We start from the raw sequence: 21,164 nt of genomic DNA, 5'->3' as shown, positions 1-21,164 counted from the left end.
CAACATAAGAAAGAAACATATACAGTTTTGGAACGACATGAGCGTGAGTAAATAATGACAACATTTTCATTTTGGGGTGAACTATTTCTTTAAAATGCTTTCCCTTTCCCATTTCATATAAAAATATTAATATGCAATCTGTTGGGAGATATAATCATTCACAACATGTAATGTTTAATTTTTCTTGTAGTATAGATTTAAATATTTGGAAATTATTCAGCATAAGTAACAGGATATATAAACAATAATAAACACCATCTTATCTTCATCACAATTTCAATATCAGTGCATCTAAGATTTACCATAATGAATGCATGCTCTTTACAAATCACATAAATCTATAATCATGCTTACAGATATGCCGTAGATGATCACGCTCAGCAGAATGACAGGGCAATGAGACAAGTGCAATAATGGGTATAGAGTAGGTACAGGAGGATGTGAATGAGTCCTCACCATAGATGTGCCAAATGGGGGATAATCCCACTGACAAAGGCAGTAAGACTGCAGGCTGGTAAGAGGCGAGCTGAGCCTCAGAAAACCTCTCTTCGTCTTCCTTTAACTGGATTTGCGGAGCGTAGCTGCTGTTTATCTGTGTACGGGGTCGGCTAATGGCCACTGGCTGGCGGCACTGGGGTAATCTAATCAGGATACAGCGATTTTCATTAAATCGCTCGGGCTGGATTATTCCCCGTCACAAGCCGATTGAAAGGGGACATTTTTAAATGGGGTTAACAGCTTGTTATAAGATTGGGGAGTCTAAGTAAGGGATACTAGTGATGGGGGGGGCTCTATTGTGACGGACGCCAGGCTAATCTTCATTACTCAATGCAAAGAGAATGCCACATGGGTAGGGGGATACAACACATGGAAACAAAAGAGAACAAGAGGAAACAAAAAAGAGCTGGCCGTCAAGGAGCGAGTTGGAAGAGGGGGCTGAGTTGGAGGGCGTTTTGTTTCATAAGATGCATGGCCCTCTGGGTATTGTATAGAGATCTCTGGTTACATACCATACTGTAAAAGGCAACAGACATGACTAATAGGCCAAGTTCTCCAAGGGAGTCAATTTCAGCTGCAGTCCCATTATCAGGCACCGGTAAAGGTCTATACCCTTAGGAGACATAAAGAGGGCTCTTTATTTCACCAAGAAAGTCTCTTATCTTGTTGTGGCGACAAACACAGGAACGTATTTGAAGCACTATAAATGATTATGCCCATTAACTTGATGATATTTCACACAAATCCCTGCAAATGAGCTCCTACTGACCTCATATTAAACAAAACTTCTTGAGGGAAGCTGTTTGGATTTAAGGCTCTTATTGCATTCATATATTCTTGTCTTGATCTATGTGTTTGTTATAATCATTAAGCATACTTGAGTGGAATAATGACTCCTGTTAGAGATCTGTCTTTCGGATCCACCTCTCACATCGGCACTTCTGCGCTGAGCATTACCAGTGGGAAGCCACATGGAGAGAAGATTACAATTTCCCTGGTGTGACGACTCTGGCACTGATGTGAAAGGGTTGTGTTCTCTCATTCTCAGTTATGTCATCGCAAAGCAATAGTCCACATGACTTCAGATTGCAAGGACCTTGGGTTCACTGTGTCACGTTGTCTGTCTCTCTCTGCAGGACGAGGCATCAGCCAGGGACACAGCAGGTGCTCTCATTATGCCTATCCCACTGTGGGGACTAGCAGTCAGGCTTCCCTGTTTCTAAGCTCTGCAGTGTGGCATAAAACCATGGCAAATTCACATCTAGACAAGGAACAGCAGGGGAGAAGTGAAGAGGCCAGTCTTATTCATTGACTACAGAGTCAGTGGTGGGGACTGATAAATGGACTGATAAATGTCTTTGGTAAGTAAGAAAAAAAATAGCAGTGCTGCCAAAAACAGGCTGCATTGCAAAACCCTTGTATAAATGTAAAATGAATTTTCTGACAAAAAATGGTATCAGAGGCCGTGGCAGTGTGACTTAAACATTTAATAACAATCTTTTACATGATAAAAGGAATATATAAGGAATCTCATAAGTGTAAAATTTTTGTGTACAAATATTGTAGGATATTGATATGCTTCCATCAGCCAAGAGTCAGTATTTACATCTACAGTACCGTTCAAACGTTTGGAGTCAGTAAAATATATGAATGTTTTTGAGAGATGTCTCTTATGCTCATCAAGGTTGCATTGATTAAATAAAAAAAAAATACAGTAAACAGTTTAAAAGAACTGAAGAAATATATTTTAAAATATATAATTAATATATAAAATAATTATATAAATAAATAAAATAATTATATATATATCATTATTTATTTTATAGAATTATTATATACTGTGTGTGTGTGTGTGTGTATATATATATATATATATTTACTATAATTTTGTTTTACAGACAATTTACTTTAAATTTTAGCAGTTTCGACAATGTGTCCAGAATTTTCATTTTCAGCCAAGAATTTTTGTTTAGGTGCATCATGATGTTAAACCCACATGCTTCACCATGCTTGGCTGTCAGTGTATCCTCATGCTATATATAACCCTGGGGGATTCTTTGTAATAAACCACAGGATGTGAGCTGCAGGGAGAGTGCCACAGCATTGACAAGGAGCCCTCGTGGAGAGGAAACACTACATCTATCTGAGCTTCCCGTCCCATGCGAGTAGCACGCACAACGACCCACACAGCCAGCTGAAAGGAAATGGAAAAGGAAATTGCATAGATGGGATGCAGGGGTTCATGCCTTTCTGCAGATGCTACGACTGGAGCAGAGAGAAGTTACGTAACCCCGCTGGGCCTCCATCCTCTGGCTGCAATCCTGCCGATAAGCACACATAAAAAGATCGGCACGAACACATTTTCTGGCTGGAGTCAGTGCGGACTAGTGCGGGCACGCTACCCTGAGGGGAATGGATATGGTAACCTTTCCAATCTCCAATTTAGCCCCTGGATCAGGCAGCAGTGATGGACAAAGGCAGTTATGATAACAGGAATTCAAGACCCCTCCCAACCCGGCAGCTGCCCCCACCAGGCTTTGTGCTGCGGGGATTTTTCACGCACGAAAGGCTCCAAAACAAAATGAAGAATGCAGATTAGCAAAGCCGCTTAAAAAATTAAACCACTTGCTTGAGCCTGTTCGCGAGGCTCACCTCCAAGAGATAGGAGAAGGCCGGTCGTTTCTGGTTTGTGTGATAACTGACTGCGAGGATTTCCAGCCCAATTTCTCAGTGCTGGGATAGGCATCCGAGTTAATTGCCATCCCTCACTTAAGTGCACGTAAATGGCTTTTTCATCCCTGCATCTGTCCTCTTTATAATTATCCTGCAGTGTGGTAATTACACAGACTTCGCACAACTGGTATTTTATGGGACAACAAACTCCTTTGCTCTTTTCTAGTCTCTATTCCTCTCGCTTTCATGCACCAGGAGGGTAAACATAAATCCTGTCTTTGAAAGCCCATCTCTGGTGAGGTTTACGAAAATCACAGTATTGCTATTTGCTGGATGCTTCCGAAGTATGTAAGCCGGAGTGATGAGGATGTCGTCTGTCATGAGTGGAGTGTTAGGGCTTTGACGACTGCAGTAAAAATTACAAAAGTAATCTCTCAGAGAGCCTACTACGACTTTGTTTCATGCTAGCAGCGAAATTGTCCTTTCCATCTAGATCACGTCTCATTACTGACATGTACGGGTGAATTTACAATGAAACAATAGCCTTGTGTAGCTTTTAAAACGCTGGCATCGATCATAGACACCTCGAATCAGATGTCGGCTTCACCGATACCTCCTATGATCTGATACCGCTCCAGCGTGTGCTCTGAATACACAATGGCAGGCCGCCACTGCGTTGTGACTGTCCTGTTTTCTCCACGTGTCTATCAGCCCGGCTCATCTCTCTAACAACAGACACAAAGCCCTGCCACTCTGCCAGTCAGCCATAAATGGAGTGAGGTGGGAGGGAGCATTTGATCGTGAACTGATGCATAAAAGCTTTTTTGTGATGAAACGGCAAGCAGGGGACGGCGAGGATGAAATCTCTGTGTGGTTGAAACTAGTTTTCTTGTTTTTATATTTATTTATTTTTTAAAATGTACTTTGTAAGCCGATTGGCTTAATGGTATCACAACTGGTTTAAAAAAAATTTAATCATTTTTGTATTAAAATTAATTTAGATTTTTAATTTAGATTTTTTTTTTAAACACAAATAAGTTAAATATAAACTAAAATGTCAGATAATTTAAGACAATAAGTTCAGGTTGTAAAATATCACGTGGTGTGACTCCCCAAAATGTGTTTATTTTTTCACTTTTTACTTCATGGCCACACCACATGACATTTTAAAATTTAAACTTTCTTTAAAATTGTATAAAACTAAAGGTTTTCCAAAAATATGAAACCAACATGAATACAAAGAGCACATTTCTATGTGTTCCGAACTAGATTTTTCCTTTTCTTTATTGTAGATATGTTATTGACCGATATCAAATCCTAAGCTTTTTGTTTAGCATTTAATTTTTTTCTTCCTTTTTAAAATTTTTTTTTTATCAGTGTCACAAAAAGTAAGCTCTGAAATCTCCAGCCTTATAATTTCCAGCGTCTATCGTTCATGCATGCAGACATGCACACAAAGACACCTACGCAAATCCAGCCCACACACTCCCAGCGAAAGAATGACCTCATTCCCCACTTCCTCCCTCCTCCCTGCACTCTGGAGCAGCTGGGCCGAGAGTGAGGTCACCTGAGACGGTGAGGTTCCGCCCCTTCTGACTCACTCCCACAAAGCTTTTTACTGTGATGGCACTTTGAACCCAATTACCAACATCTGACAAGACTGCTACAGTGACATAAAAGGAAACCTAACTGGGACTTGATGAATGCCTTTGCAGTCTATTAATTCCTGACTACAATGAAAACTGCGGAGAGGGAGATCTTTGCCAAGTGCGCATGGAGTATGTGGGCATTCGGAGTCGCACCTCTCCGGGACTGGCATGCTCGCCCAGGAGTTGGGGTTTTTGAAGCCACCGGGCTCGCAGACGGGGTGGGACGGCTGAACGGCAGGTGCCCCTGCTGCCGTCACACCTGTCTGCACCACGGGGAGCCCCGTACGGGAGCTCCGGCAACACCTTGCCAAAATTCCCCAACCCTTTGCTGATTATCACAAGGTCACGAATGCAATGACAGCATCGTTGCTAGGACGAGGTAGAAACTCTGAGATGGATCTCAGGCATTACCTCATCATTTTACTGGAATCTACAGAGCAGTTGAGCGCATTTAGCACTTTGCATTTGACAAAGTGGGTGATCTCATCCTGAATATTGTTGCGCACGAGATGAGTCACAAGCTATCAAAATGTAGAATTGAGCTGCTGGCCTGTTTGAGGATCACCTGAGGGGGGAGGGTACCGTAAGAGCGAGAGTGCTAGCGCGATGCCGGCTAGTCTCTGCTGGGCTTGCCCTGGTGCAGTGGCCCATGCCTAAAAGCACACATATACACCGCCTGCTCCACTGAACCTAAGAGGGTACAAGAGGTGCCCAGTATGCACCTCTTATACTAAAGCAAATCTTTAAACAACCTTTCCGATCTGCATGTTCTAACCCGCCATACCTATGCGTACACATGCAAACTGGCTCTTGCACACAGACAAGCCCCCATTCCAACAGAGCCGGGCTGTTCCCCCAGGTATTCCCGGCAACATTACAGATTAAAATAGCAGCCGACCCACATAGCTGTACACTGGCTCAGCCTCCCCTTCGGAGAAGGCAGACTTTTTACGTTCTTGACTGCAAACACCTCACAATCGCTGTCATTTTTGCACTCCTGTTTCACTGCGTTCGCACCAGATGGTGAGAGCGCTGTCATAGCATCCAGGTGCTTTGAGAAAACGGTGCTAAAAGAACTCAGTAACACCACCGAAAAAACATATTACAGCCATTTTTGTATAAATTATAATGAGATGATTAAGACTCTGGTGCAAATGGTGGAAAGTGGGTCTCTCTGTCTCTGTGCAAAACAAAGAAGGCTGAATGTCTCAATGAGCAAGACAAATGCTCCAAGGTCGCTGGTCCTCAGCGCATGACCTATTTAACAGAGCCATAACAAACTGGAAGGACTAAGAGCAGCATGTTTGTTCTGTCTCCTTCCCAAAAGCACTCAGCAGGACTCGCATTGTACAACCTTCAGGACGAAAGCGCAGTTTAGTGTGGCCGTGGTGATGAGGTTATTGTGTTTGTAGGGCAGCTCCAAATTAAGAGATGCAAAGTTTCTGCTGCTTAAAAACATACCACACTTGTCAAGATGAGGAAGATTTTAATACAAGAGGAATTATAAGAGCAGTTGGGCAGTTTTTGTAAAGAAATTATTTAAGACTAACACCCTTTTATTTAAACATCTGACATTATTTGTATGTTTTGGGCTAATTATTTTGCAAGAAATTGATGTAGTAAATTTAAGTATTTAATGAATACAGAATATATGGATTCTATGGAAACCCATTTCTGCCTGTCCAAAACTTAAAAAGTAAAGTTTTTTAGGCCTTTATGCTCACCAAGGCTGCATCTATTTGCATGCTGTAAAAAGTAATATTGTGAAATATAATTAATCCCGAATAACTAATAAAATAATTACTTTATATTTTATGTTTTAAAATATATCTTAATTTATTTCTGTGACGACAAAGCTGAATTACTGCAGTCTTTAGTGTCACGTGATCCTTCAGAAATCATTCTAGTATGCTGATTTGGCGCTCAAGAAACATTATCAATGTTGAAAATAGTTGTTTAATGTTTTTGAGTATTTACTATTAGTTTTGATCAATTTAATGCATCCTTGCTGAATTAAAGGTTTAATTTTAAAAAAGGAAAAAAAAAGAAAAGGTAAAAATGAAAAGAGAAGCTTACCCCATATTTTTGAATGGTAGTGTATATTTCCTAATTGTGACTGAATTGTCTTTATATGTCGCAATACTACTATTTCTTACAATATGATTTTATATTTCACAATTATGACTTTATATCTCATAATTTGACTTTTTCTTGTTAACTTTATCACACAGCTACCCATTTTAGTTTTTACTCCGCTTCCATAGGATTCAGCTTTATCTGAGTTTGATGAAAAATGGAGTGTGCCAGCGATAGTGAACAGGTGGGTCTCACAGCAGAGCAGCTCAAAGCAGCCTCAAGGAGAGACAGCAGTGCCTGCAGATCCTTAGCCAGAGCTATATCAGGTATACAGTATGGCACCTGGCACAATTTACAGAGGGTCTGGCCTTCCTAAAATAAAAGGCTTAAAATAAAGCTTACACAATATGGCGCTTGCACCAGCTTAGCAACCATCACCAGGGGCTGTAACCAGCGTAACTGTAACAGTACGGCTGTTGGGTTGATGAATGGAGAGGATGTTGGCAGTTGTCCATGTGGAGGGAGTGACTTTCGGGGCATGGGAAAGGAAAGGGGGGGCTGCGGGTTGGGGGGGGGAGGATTTGATAGTGGAGAATCCCGTCGGTAAACAAGGGCTTGGTTTCCTCCACTGAATTGGCAGCAGATGGGGAGGAAGTGGTAACGCACACTTAGAAACTCGCTTTCTAGGAGAAGAACCTCAAACATTTTCTATTTGTGCTTGATGGGGAGATCCTGCTTTCTGAATTGTGCTCAAACTCAGCTCTCTAGTGTATTGGCGTCAAGCTTCTCTGCTCGCTGAAGCAAAGAGTCGGGCTTGAATGCTCTTCCATACCACCAGGTTGGACACACACCGGTCCTGTGCCCAGTGCCAGGGGGGCATCTGCCCTTTTTATTTTCTCCCCATGTAATAACTGAGCAGAGCTGTTAGTTAGGTGGAGGGCTCTGCGAGGGTGTACACTAACCCTGCCTGCACACCTCTCAACATAAGTGCCATACACCTGCTTTGACCTCTACATGAATAGATGCAGTTTTACTGCTTTACTATTTTAATAATATTCATTATTTTGCATAAAACATCTCAAGTACATAATATAATGATTGTTCCATGAATGTAATGATATGACTTCTATTTTGTTGTGTACAATGTATCTATATACGCGTAGGATCTTTGTTTTTTGCATTGAACAACCCAAATCATGCAAATTGTACGGTAATCATTGGCTGTGCTCTAAAAGGTCAATGCGGACAGGGTCAAACTGGGTGAGAGAGCAAGAAAGAATGATCGAGAGGAGGAAAAGAATGAGTTACTGGAAATGAGCAAGAACAGTCAAACTGGAGGCTGGAGTGTCGCCAGGTCATGTGTCCATCAGTGAGAGACGATATGCAAATAAGCACATGTACACAGATGTTTGTTTTTCTATCATGGTGGGAACTTTCTATTGACTGCTATTGTTTTTATATTGTGCTAATGGAATTTTCTTTCCCATAACTTTACCCTCATAGAATTTTGATATATATATATATATAATTTTTTGTCATTGTCCTGACACAATACACAAACAATATAGTTCAATTTAAAAAGGCAAACTGGGTAGGATAGGTTCTCAAACTGTAAAGTATTTTTTTCAAATGTATATTTTCCATGTTTTATTTAAAATACCTGATTGCAACTTTAATGTCTTTTTGACTTAAGACTTCTGCATATCTTACAGTGGCCAATCTGATATGTCTACAACAGTTTTATTTATGTGCATGAAAGAAAGCAGACAAAAACTGATTATTATTCTGTTTGCCCTAATAGTGAGTATGGGCTCCTTTTGAGACAGAAAAACTGGATTTAGTGGAGAATCATATCAATAATTAAACCTTCTACGTACACAGATGAGACACGTTTTAGCATGGAGCACATTGTTCCAAATTCCTAATATTTTATTAATAGATATTCGTATCGCAAAACGTCTACATGTTACTATTGTGTATGTGTTGTTTTAGAGGCTGCTTCCACAGATCTGCAAAGGGCCAAACAAGTATGCTTCAGCTGGTAAGTATGCTTACTGCAACAGTATGATTAATCTGAATACAGGATTTTTGATATTAACCAAAATAATATTAATAAAAACCCAATCTTGTCCCTTTGTACTTTAGTTTGAATTCAAACAGCTCATTATCAACAAGCCCAGCCAATGTTTATTCATTTACAAATTTTTACTTCAAGTTGTTTCAAGGTCACAAAACATACCCTAAAGGCATTTTATACTTGGTGGAAAAGTACCTGTTGTTGGTCTTTGTGTTTGAATGGTCCTTGTGACCTGTCCTTATTCATTGTATGTCACCAACACCAAAACAAACAATGAGCTCACTACTCTTGTTTGGCAGTTTGACAGCAGGTGTTGTGATTCAGACCTGAGCTTCCTGCCACTCTGAAACCCAATCTGAAATCACAATCTCCACTAGACAAAAGACTCCAAATTCCTCTAGAGGAAATGCATCAAATCAGATTTGCCAGTAGTGTTGCTACAACATCTGCATGCAAAACATGACCATTTCCTATTGATGGAAAGATATCTAGATACAAAGAACTGCGATGAGAGTGGGCTGTGTACATTTTAGTGCTGTGATGTCAAACAAGGTGACGTGGCTTGAATTTGTCATTGGCTAGCTACAAAATATGAACATTAGACCGGTTAACAGCAGTCTTGGATTTGCCGTATGTGCATTTCCATCTGGACAGTGTCAGTGCAGGGAATTTCCAGAAGGCCAAAAGAGGATAGAAAGAGTGCAGGACCATCAGCACCGCATCTCATGTCAAGAACACTTGAATAAACATGAGAGACATCCTTCATTTCCCTCCTCTGCCTTCCTCTCCGGCTCTTTCCTCTCTCCATTTCTTTATTTTTACCTTGACATTCTGCAGGGCTACTTATAGCTGGTTAGGAATACACAAAATACCATATTTATTATTCATATAAAATGCCCTCCTGGTTTATGTAACTCTAACATTTGTAGAATACTGAGTGCTGCAGTCTCAAATATCGTTGAAGGTACCATTTGCAATGAGGAAGTATTGATTTCCAATCTGGCGTGTTTTTTTCAGGGTGGTGTGAGAGATATCATCAGGCTGATAGTCAGAGTTTGTATGCGTGTGTGTCCACTTGCACTTAGAGAAAAATGGCTGGTTCCTCTCAGCCTGTTAATCAAATCCTTGAGTGGCTAAACTGCCTCTCCATCGAGACCAAGCGGGACGACAGGCCTCATGCATAAAGATGCATTCCAAACACTCATCTTTCTGTCTTTTTCTCTCTCTGTCCATCCTAGCACTGCTTCTCGTCTCCATGGGCTGATAGACTCTCGAGAAGATAGCAGACAAATGACCCTCACCATCCTTACCATCCAAGAGCTCCTCAATCATTGCCCCTGAAAAGCTCTTGATCCCTACATAAAAAGACCACCTCCATCAGCAATCACTCACAGGCATGGGGATAATTAGCACGTCGGCCCCTGTCTGCAAACTGAATGCATGGATGAGGGTAGGTATATTCAGTTTAGCATGTGCTGCCATTGGGTCAAATAATCACAACTTTTTACCCCAGAAAGAATTGGTTCTATGCAAGTGTTTTCTGTAGAAATGCATCCGTGGAATTCTGTGAATCAACTGCATGCTGTGAATCTTCTGCAGTTCCTTAGGCAGCATATGCAACCACACATTTTCTTGTGCCCACAGCTACGTATTGTAGGTAAGACACTGTTAGACAAACAACAGACACCCTCAGTGAAGATGAGCATGGCCCATTAGTGCCTCAAAGCTTGCATGGCCAGATCGAAAGTGAGATCACTTCCAGTGCTTACTGGAAACAGATAGCCTTAACATAATCAGTACATTGCTCAGCAAATCAGTGTTTCTCATAACGCTCACTTTCATGATCTCATAATTAATGCACTATTTTTGGCTGTTGAGGTGATATATTTGGCTCAAACTACAGTGCTTCCTTGAAATGTAGTCACAAGCTTAATATTCAACTTCCATAGCTTATAATAGTGGTCTATTTCCTTTTTATCATTTTGAATCCTTGTTTTCACACACATTTCCTCACTTGTTTAATGTTCCTGACTGTGTTTGCATACGACTCATCTTCTATACACTTCTGTTTTATACCATGGTGTGTTTGTAAAGAATACCGCAGTTTCTTCTCTTGTGACATTTTAAAGTCTTTGTAATGGAAAATCATCCCATAATATCACTTTTTTTCTTTTAATATTTAGGGACTTTTTTAAACACATGACATTATTATATATATTTTTTTTTCAGCCCTTGACTTTGTTGTAGGTTGTGTTCTCTGGAGATGCCAATTATCCCCCAGTTTCTCATTTCACCAAACCTATGTTTGACTGTTCAGAAACCTACCAACTGCCAGTTTGATGCCGTCTTTGATCTACCTCTAGCGCTGAGAATAAATTATAGAGCAATTGCCAAATTTCTTGGTGTGCGATATTTAGTAAACATCACATAGTGTATATGAGGGTGAGCTAGGGCTGCGCTTCAAATGCTAATGATCTTGTAAAGGCGTTTTACTTTAATGTAGTAACTCAAAATCACAGAATAATAGTTAGTTCAGGTACTGCTTTTTTCTGTATAATTTCCACAGCTAGTTGTTTATTAGGTTGCCCAGACCTGTCATGCAAGCTTGTGGTTACAGCTTTATTTTAACAAAGAGATGGAATTCAACATTAAATTGATGTGTTGCTTCAGAAACAGCCTGTGTTAAATCCTTAGTATGAACTTTACTCAAACGTAACTGAATGTGAAGAATGTGACTGAAAGGTCCTCACATCAAAGTGAGACCTGGTTCAGCCCTATACATGAAAGACCCTGCTGCACCCCACTACTGCCTAATTACTGTCAGCTGTCTGGGGGCTGAGTGATCTGCTGTGTCTGGGGCTCCACTTTTGCTGTAGAAACTAAGAATATTTATATGCTGTATTTGAGCTACAGTGTTTTTGTTTTTGTATTCAAGTAGTAGTCGTGCTTTATCTGTCTGTGCAAGTATACATGACACAACGTGTAACCAAATATTTAAAGGATTAAATACACATTGCACAAAGCTAAGGCAAATTGTAGTAGATTAATGGGTATACATGCTGGAACGAAACTGAGATATAATCACATTAGCCGATTAGTCCAACTTTGCAAAAATCTAATATGTTAATATGATTTATATCTAACTTCAGTGACTAAACATTGACATAACATTTTTAAAAAGACAAATTATCGCTTTAGTCTGACTGAAACAAAATGTTTAAAGTGCATGATGTAAATGCACTTACTCCCAAAGACTGCACATCACAAAATCTAAATCACAAGAGAGATATAGGTAGGCGGGAAGAAAAAAAATAGACCGCTCTTTTGTAATCTCAGAAGACAGTGATTCAAAGTGTATATTAAACCCAGACAGCGCTTGATTTTGACCTGTCTAGTCACTGGGAGGGGCAGCGTACAGGAAATGCCCGAAACAATGGGTTGGTTTATGATGTCACACTGATAACAACACAGTGGTGACTTATGAGTGTCTGTCTGCTTGCTGATCCCTGCCATTATACGGGACAGTCGATAATCCAGTAGAAACCAAACAGCTGATGAGATCAAATAAATTCTAAAAAGTTCAAATCGGTAATAGGATCATAAAGAGTGACAGATACTTTCCATTGTGGGTCAAAAGTATGTAACGCCAACATAGTGACTAATGGAGCCTGTTGACTGGTTCAGCAGGGGCCACCGAAGTCAAAGCTGTAGGATTGGGAAGGAAGGTGTCAAAGTAGTCAAGCCTCCATAGATGCACTGCATATCTGCTTAAGATAACTTTCTGACGGCTTATTTATCTTGACGTGGGAGTCCTTATATTTCAACAAATGCCTGAGCATCAGCATGTATTGATAGACCTGTTAACACTTCAAAGTGGGGCCAGTCGAACAGGTTTGAGATTTCATGCCAAGGTGGTTCCCTCAGAGTAAGGTCAGCAAGTGAGAACATCACCACTGACAAAATTTAGGTTGTTGCAGAAAGCACAAAGCTTTGAGGGATTACAAGGAACCTTCTTTGCCTGGACCTGTAAGTCTCCCAGAAGATAAGGAGGAGCTTAGTACAGTATCTTGGCCTCTGAAGACATCCCAATATTACCACTCGCTCTACAACTTCAGGGGAGTTTTCTTTGGTGCCGTCAACAAGGTAATGTGTTTGCCCATTACTTTGGTGTCCTGGAGCTTTACCAATTGCAATAAGAGACCTGAAAAGGGGCTTGAGAATCCTCAGTGCTGTCAGAAGATATACTGTGAGAAAGCAGCTGTGTTCCTCAGGGTATTACATAATGCACATTTCAGTGTTCACTGCCCAGAGAAACCTTGAATGCCTTCAGCTGGAGCGAGCTCAATGTGGACAGCAAAGGAATGCGATAAAGGGATGGATGGCCAACTGCCTGCACCATAGGCTGCAGGGGAAAATTAGCAAGAAAGCATAGGGGCAAGCTAGTGAAGATGGTGGGCACCTGCAGGCCCGGTGAGGAACCACCACAGGAGCATTAACGTAGCCCAGCTCAATGGAAATGCATTTTTATTGGTATTATGTGGATACACCACCTCTTTCCCAGCCCCCATCCACTGACCCAACTATCCAGCCCTTTGTTTCAAAAAGTTACTGGGCTGTGAAATGCAAAAACTCACAGCACAGAATATGCAAGCAGTGCGATTTATTATCTTGTCAAACTGGGCTTCTCTGGGACAGACCGAGCTCAACATTTGCACCGCCTTCGCCTCAGATAGCTGTTGCCTTCAGCTAGTCTCTGGGGCTTATGTGACCCTGCTCAGATGTGTTCCAGTTCTACTGACTGTGATGTGTTTCTGTGGGTTAGTCGTCAGCCCTCCAGCTGCCAGTGAGCATTGAGAAGTTCACCACATCTCAGATTATATTTCTCAACCTTTTAGTATTAAAGCTATTGATAGAACATGGGGAAAAAAGGGTAGGTTTAAAGTTTTGCTGGGATTGTCAGGACAATCCGGTCTCATGGGTTCGGACCGCAATGCTTAGAGTAGTAGTCCTAGAAAAGGTTTGAGATAGGTGCAAAACAATCAAACCCTGCTTCTGAAATTAGAACAAAGTCATTTGGAATCACTGATGCTGATGAAAACTTTCCAAACAAAACACTTGACAACGAGGAGAAGAGTGCTGTAAGGACAGGTCTGCCAGACTTTGTAGACAATGAGAAAGAGAGTGACCCATTTTCGCTGTGACCCACAAAAAGGCCTGCTTGTCAGACGACACACCAACAAAGGCACACATGTGGTGCACTAGCTGATGGAGGACAGATGGATGGATGCAGACAAACAGACTCAGCTCCCCAACCCATCTCTTAGGTGATCCTTGCTAATTGGCCAAGCAGCCTTGGCTGCCTCTAATGGTGTTGTTTACTGCCTCTCCCTCATTCCCCAGGCCACTCCACCTGCTCTTCCAACCTCCAGTGAGGAGCTCTGAGAGTTGTACTGGGTGGCACTGCTTAGGGAGGGGGTTAGAGCCAACAGGGGCTCTCTTGTTGCACAAACAGCCGCTCTTTGAATTCACTTGCGGGTCACCGCCGAAATAATCCCTCCCTTCTCTGCCCCAAGAAAGGTTGGCAAGCTGCGATTACAGCGAGCCGCCCGCTCTGTCTTTTCCCTCTGTGTTCTTTTCTCTCTCTTCTGGGTCTCGTCTTGACAGTGAGAGATAGCGTCTTTGTTTAAGTTGGGAGAGACGGTGCCAGCAGCAGGCATCCCTTGTGGGGAATGGATGCAGTGCACATCAAACCCAGGAGGACTTCATCACGTTCGACGGACAACCCCTCGTCATCCCTGAGCACATCACCTCCGTCACCCTCCACTCCATAGCCCATCCCTGGTCTCAGCCTGAGCTCTGAAACTCAATTCACCCATATCGCCTCCATTAAGGTCTGATTCATGCTCCGCTCGCAAGGGGCCGAGCACAGCTATCCATCTTGTCTCCTGCTCAAAGGGTGCTGTTTACCTTGCACTGGCAGATCTAGGGCTACACTTTAAAACCATCCCAACCTGTAAAAGCATCACACTTTAACTGTGATGTCACTCAAAGAAAAAAAACCTTTATATTTACCTATCTACAGAGATAGGCCTTTTTTCTTTTCATGCTCACTTTCTTGTCATAAATTCAACTTTTATTTTTTTCTGTTTCCATGTGGTTGTTCCCCTCTTCTTGTAATGCGAGCTGATACTCTCTCTGCTATCTCTAAGCTGTCTTTGCCAGTGGCATATGAACACATATGCAGGTTGTACAAGCTCACAAGAGCTTGTTTTCTTTTGAAACAAGAAAAAAAAAAAATATATATATATATAAAAAGCAAAGAAGTGTAAAACTGTAGTGTAAAATTTGTGATCCATGTGTGCTTGGACAGCCAGTTCACGATACCACAGGGAATTAATGCCCCATGCCTGCAATGCCCCATTGTTTGATATGACCATGATGCTTTAAGTTAATTAATGCCAGAATTAGCTGATGAACCAGAACTGTCTGTCTTCCTGCATGACATATTACTGTTCTAATCATTGAGATGAGATCGCCAGATCTGCATTTTCCTTCTACACTCTTAAAAATAAAGGTGCTTCATGATGCCATAGAAGAACCTTTTTGTCTAAATGGTTCCATAAAGAACCTTTAACATCTGAAGAACCTTTCTGTTTCACAAAAGGTTCTTTGGGGCGAAAGAAGGTTCTTCAGATTATAAAAAGGTAAGAAAGAGATGGTTCTTTAAAGAACCTTTGACGGAATGGTTCTTTGTGGAACCAAAAATGGTTCTTCTATGGCATCGCTTGAAGAACCTTTTGAAGCACCTTTATTTTTAAGAGTGTATACTCATGCCAATATCTCTGTATTTGCATTTGCTACCAGATAATATTTGTGTTGGTGTAGAAGTGCCAGTTGAATTGCCAGTGGGGGTAGATCTGTTTCAAGTTCACACATCAGCGATAAATAACCACTCGCTGCATTTCCCTGCAGTTGAGCACATGGAATTGCAATGAGCTGAAGAGAGCCGGTGTATGCGTGCAGAGGCGTCCGGCGTCACATCGATTACCAGATGTCCTTCTTACCGCCAACCATAAATCTTGGCATTAAATTGCTCCTGTTTAATTTACAGAACTTCCAAACCCTGTTGCTATTATTGCTGTATTTGGCTAATAAAGAAATTATTGACCAAGAACACCAAGTAATTGATTTGCATTGATCATATAAAGAACACATCACTTAAAAACATGACCCTGATAGATATTTCCCAATTTGCACATATGTGCATCACTTCCAAATCGTCCAGAAGGCTTAAGTGGGATGTCATAAAAATGTAAAACACTACTATTATTATTGATTATCTCTACCCCTAAAAGAGTCAGCAAATTGGCATACAGATGCACACCAGCTCTCAGAGGCAGAGGGATGCATTCTCCTCACATTCACTCACGCGCGCACCCTCGCGGCGGAGGTAATACATAATACATGACGATCGGGAGCTGCTCTTGATATCGTCGGGCAGAAAAACACGAAGTAATCTGACAGATGCAAATGCATTATTTAATAACGAGTCGCTTATTGTTAGCCAAGCCTTTATTTTTTTTCTGGCCACATTACGTTCGCCTTAACAAAACGCCATTCAGTTAGTTCCAGTTAGAAGTAGCCTATAATGCACATGAATCATCTCGTGTCTCATTCTGTCATTGGCATCTATTTTGCCTTGAGTGTACAGCAAAGAAGTGTACCAAATATGCATTTCACTCCTTAAAGCATATTATAGATTATTCTTCAAACTAATACTCACTTTCACTCGGTTAAATAAAAAGACCGGAGTTCTAGCCATGCTTTAGCGTGAGAGAAGCAAAACAGCACTTGCATCACTAAAAACCACAACGCGGAATAATTTGGACACGGAAAACAGCGTGTTTGGGCATACGCGCGCACTGTGAAGTTGTGTGAATGTTTCCATTAGATGCATGTGCGCATTTACGCACGGGTTATTTATGCGAACTAACAGTGCAAGTAGTTACGCGCAAACTCGCTCACCTGCTGCCAGTTCTCCTCCAGCGACGGCATCGCCGAGAAGTAGCCCGTGTCGTGCACCAGCTGAAGTTCCTGAAAAATACTGTAATTCGCCAACACGTCCATGTTGATGCTCACAAGAAAAAAAAAAGTGTTGCTTTGATCCTCCGGTATAATCTGTTTTCTTCTCAGCCCAATGTCAAATGCAAAAGAATGCTTCAAATCCTCCGCGAAGTGTAGTTTAAAGCTGGTAATTTTAAGCGCTGAGAAAAGGAAGGAAAATAAAAAGAATTCTTGTCACTTAATTGCAATCCCCGCGAACTCTCAGATCCTCAGCCTGGGAGTGGGATGCAAACTCGGTGACATGAACTGTCCACCTATTTCCGCATTGCCTCCGTCTCTTTTGCGCTATAAATTCCAGGTTGCCTTTCTCTTGAATGCCGTGGATCACCAAGGCAAGTTGCTGGGCTCGCTCTCTCGCGAGCGAGAGGAAGCCAAGGGAACTGAAGGGGCGTGGTTTGTTGTCAATCAATTCCGTGCGTGACCATATACGGTAAATAGGGTTGATGATCTCACTGGCGTCCAGTAAGGCGGCGCTTAAATGGCCAAAGAGGCGGAGTATAATTTGAATATTCTAGCGTGATTGGCTCATGACACTTGTCAATCGGGCCGTAGAAGGCAGTGAAAGGTGAGCTATTTTTAGAGAGCTATATAGCAGCGGCAGCGCGCTGGCGTCGCTCATACGGCCGGAGAGAACGCAACAAACAGAAGTAGAAGTTGCAGTTTGTAACGTGAAGCAATTCTACGCTTATATGAAGTCATATCAGTTGGAAATCACACATTACGGTAACATACACCACAGAGCTGCCGATAAAGTTGGAAACAGTAGTTCAGAAAATTAGAATGACATTGTGATGTAATAGTTTGGCACAGGCAAATACTGAAAAAAGTGCGGAGATCCTCTCAGATATTCCACAGGCTCTAGGATTAGGTGCTTCAACAGACAAGATCAGGGCGACTTTAAATATTTTAATTCTGAAATAAGAGGCTTAGGACATAGAAATGAGGTTTAGTTCTTCTGATGGCGCAAATTACCTCAAAGAACATATTTAATTGCAACTCTTTCTGCAACTGATGGCATTGATTTCCAGTACTGATCTGGTTATTGTTGTGTAAAGGGTAATTGAGTCATCAGGATGTTTTTCATCCCTGTGGGCAAGCCAGAAACACTTTTAAAAGCAATTAATTCCTGAAATCCATATAACCGGAACCTATATATATATATATATATATATATATATATATATATAAAATATATATCGGAATAATGACTTTTGCCCATGGCAGTGCTGTATAACTGACCACTCATCTCGCAAAACAATGTTTCCTTCACAGCTGTGCTTGTATTCTGTTTACATGCTAATAAAGACATTTCAGTGTTTAATAATCATATATTAAATGATTTGATACATAGTCATGCAATGAGTCAGATAATGTCCAAGTCAAACAGTCTTAACATAATCACTGTAATTACTGTATATTTTCTTTAATGTGTTTTGTAAAACCTATTTTCACCACTGATGTCTCAGTTACAACTTTGTTGTTAAAAGACAAATAGACTATTATTGTAAAAAACCAGCAACCTGCCAAGCTGACTGAAGCAAGACAAATTATTATTATTTTCTTAAAAATACAATAACTGATATGAGCAAACATGTGACTTTGAATTCTGTCAGAATAGAAGTGTGTAAGTTGACACTTCACAAGTCAGATCTTTTTTAGCTTTGTAAACGGTATACACAACTATATGTTCTGTATATAAATATATATGCTTCTCACTGAGAACTCGCATCATTTAGGGTGACCATACGTCTTTTCCCCGGACATGTCCTATTTTTGGACCTACAAAAAAGAGTCAGGCTGGGATTTCTTAATTGCCCAAAATGTCCGGGATTTGGCTGTTTTCTGAATCTCTGACCATTGCCGCCTGCTCCCGCAATGTGTTTCGCTCCCGCAATTTTCATGTCCACTCCTTTAAACATTCTAATATTTTATAGAATTTTGGCATCAGGGAGCCGCTCTCAGGATGCGGTGTATTTAAATATTTTTGAATGAGTGTTTGCGTTTTCACTTTCGGTTTCGCGATCACACTCACTCTGTGTAAAGGGAGCACATCTTACAAGATCAGATATTTGTCAATGAGTTCAGGATCTGTTGAGCAGCAAATACTCCAGCATGGTCTTGTCAGTCATCTCTCCTTATTCTCGACCTGAAATCAGTCCTGCAGCTCATGTTGGATGCAGGGATGCCAAGTCTGCGTTTTTTCCACAGAATTGGGCTACTTTTAAACTGTTGCCATGGGTTGATTTTCCCAAGTTAAAGGTTTGAGATATTGCATAAATTACATTTGACTGAAATGCTTCTATTGAAACATTTTGCATTCTACCTATGATAAAACTTTCATGGACTTCTACATTAACTGTTCCCTCCTGGTGGAATGACCTGCCCAACGCAATCCATGCAGCTGAGTCCTTAATATTTTCAAGAAACGGCTGAAAACACATCTCTTTCATCTTCATTTGACCCTCTAACTCTAGCACTCTCTATTCTAATGCTACTTCTAATTTTATCTCTTTGGTTTTTTTTATTAAAAAACTTGACCCTCTAACATTTGCACTTTCTATTCTATTTCTATTCTAACTACTCTTTTTATTTATAAAGAAAGAAGAGCCTCTAACACTAGCAATCTCTGTTCTTTCTCAATTCTTTCTACTTATTTTATTTTTATTTTATAAATAATGACCTTCTAACACTTGCATTATCTATTCTTTTTCTGTTCTATTGACTTGTTTTATTTTTATTTAAAATGGCCCTCTAACACTAGCATTCCCTATTCTTTTTCTATTCTTTCTACTCGTTTTATTTTTTATTATAAAAACTAAATAAGCAAACAAACAAAAAAAACCTGCCTATGTATACTGTTAGGCAAAAACCCGCCCCTGTCCCCGCCCACGAACCCTGCCCCCTACTGTCCTCTTTTTGACAAACTAAAATATGGTCACCCTAACCTAATTTTCTTTAATTCGTCATCTATAAACCAGATATTTTTAGTATGTTGTGGTTCTGGTATTTTTGGTCTGTTTTGAAGGTAACATACACATACCAAATAAAATCTTTAAATAAATGTAAATACTACTTCAGTTAAAATTACTGTCAGGCAGTCAAAATGCCTGACTTTGCAATGTGAAAGAGTGTTTTAGTTGTAGTGAGTAATTGAGTTTGTATGTGCGTTGTGCTCTCTGTCTCTTCCGTCACTTTCCCATGGGACATTGGTCTTTGTCTCAGTGGAGTACTAGGGCAGATGGTTGCTAGATTGGCTGTTTAGGACATTTTCCCTATTGATTTTTACAGGTCTCCCTGCCAGAGAGAATTAGCCAGAGTGGGGGTTGGATGGAGGGGTGAAGGCTGCTCCGTAAGACATGCTAGCCTGTCTATATCAAAAAATATACACTGAACAATTTGCAGCTGAATGTCGAAGTGTATGCGATTTCCTACAGATCCATGCAGCAGGTCAGATGCCGGGGGACAAGATTGAGTCCTGCCTCTTCCTCTTCGGCCAGCAAGCTCTACCAAGGGACAGAGGATGCTGGAAAGAAGAAGCAGGTGTGTGTGATTTGGTGTTATTGCGCAGCGGGTTAAGGGCAGGTGCAAGTCTGCCAGGCTCAGTGGCACAGCTGGGCAGTGTAAGCCCTGATGATCACCGCTCCCTCCCATAGCTAACCCTCTGTCTCACCAAGTCTGAAACAGCTGGTTCCAACTATGCCTAGCCCTGACCGGGGCAAACCCTGCACCTTCCAAACTGGGCCATGGACTTAATAAAACACACTCAGGGTGTCCTGCAGTTCCTACCACCCACATTTACCTTGGAGGCTGAAGCGTAAAATTTTTAAGGGCTGTATAATGTCAACAGGGGAATAATTTGTTATGCCTAGACACAACTACATGTAAGATGCATGATATTACATGCAGCTGTGTCTAAGCATAAGAAATTATTCTTGACTTCATACACCCATATTAAAAGGGATAGTTCCCCACAAAATTTTACCTTTTTTATTTTATATTCTTTTTGATTCATTCTCATCTTGTTCCACATTTGTATTGACTTTCTTATGTGGAACAAAAATGAAGAA

At 41.0% G+C, this 21,164-nt stretch overlaps 1 protein-coding gene across 1 annotated transcript in view; it reads right to left on the bottom strand.

Moving 5' to 3' along the window:
• LOC107551946 (Krueppel-like factor 7) overlaps positions 1 to 17,462 on the bottom strand; it is a 41,707-nt gene extending 24,245 nt beyond the window's left edge. The window contains exon 1 of the mRNA XM_016233743.1: positions 16,999 to 17,462. Coding sequence (XP_016089229.1) covers positions 16,999 to 17,100 — 102 coding nt within the window. The 5' untranslated portion in view covers positions 17,101 to 17,462. The remainder of the gene's footprint in view (positions 1 to 16,998) is intronic.
• Positions 17,463 to 21,164: the final 3,702 nt, after the last annotated feature.

Source organism: Sinocyclocheilus grahami, unplaced genomic scaffold (genome assembly GCF_001515645.1).
Source record: "Sinocyclocheilus grahami isolate Dianchi unplaced genomic scaffold, SAMN03320097.WGS_v1.1 scaffold438.1, whole genome shotgun sequence".
Classification (NCBI taxonomy): domain Eukaryota; kingdom Metazoa; phylum Chordata; class Actinopteri; order Cypriniformes; family Cyprinidae; genus Sinocyclocheilus; species Sinocyclocheilus grahami.
Note: the sequence above shows the minus strand (reverse complement) of the source record. Positions and strands in the feature narration are given on the sequence as shown.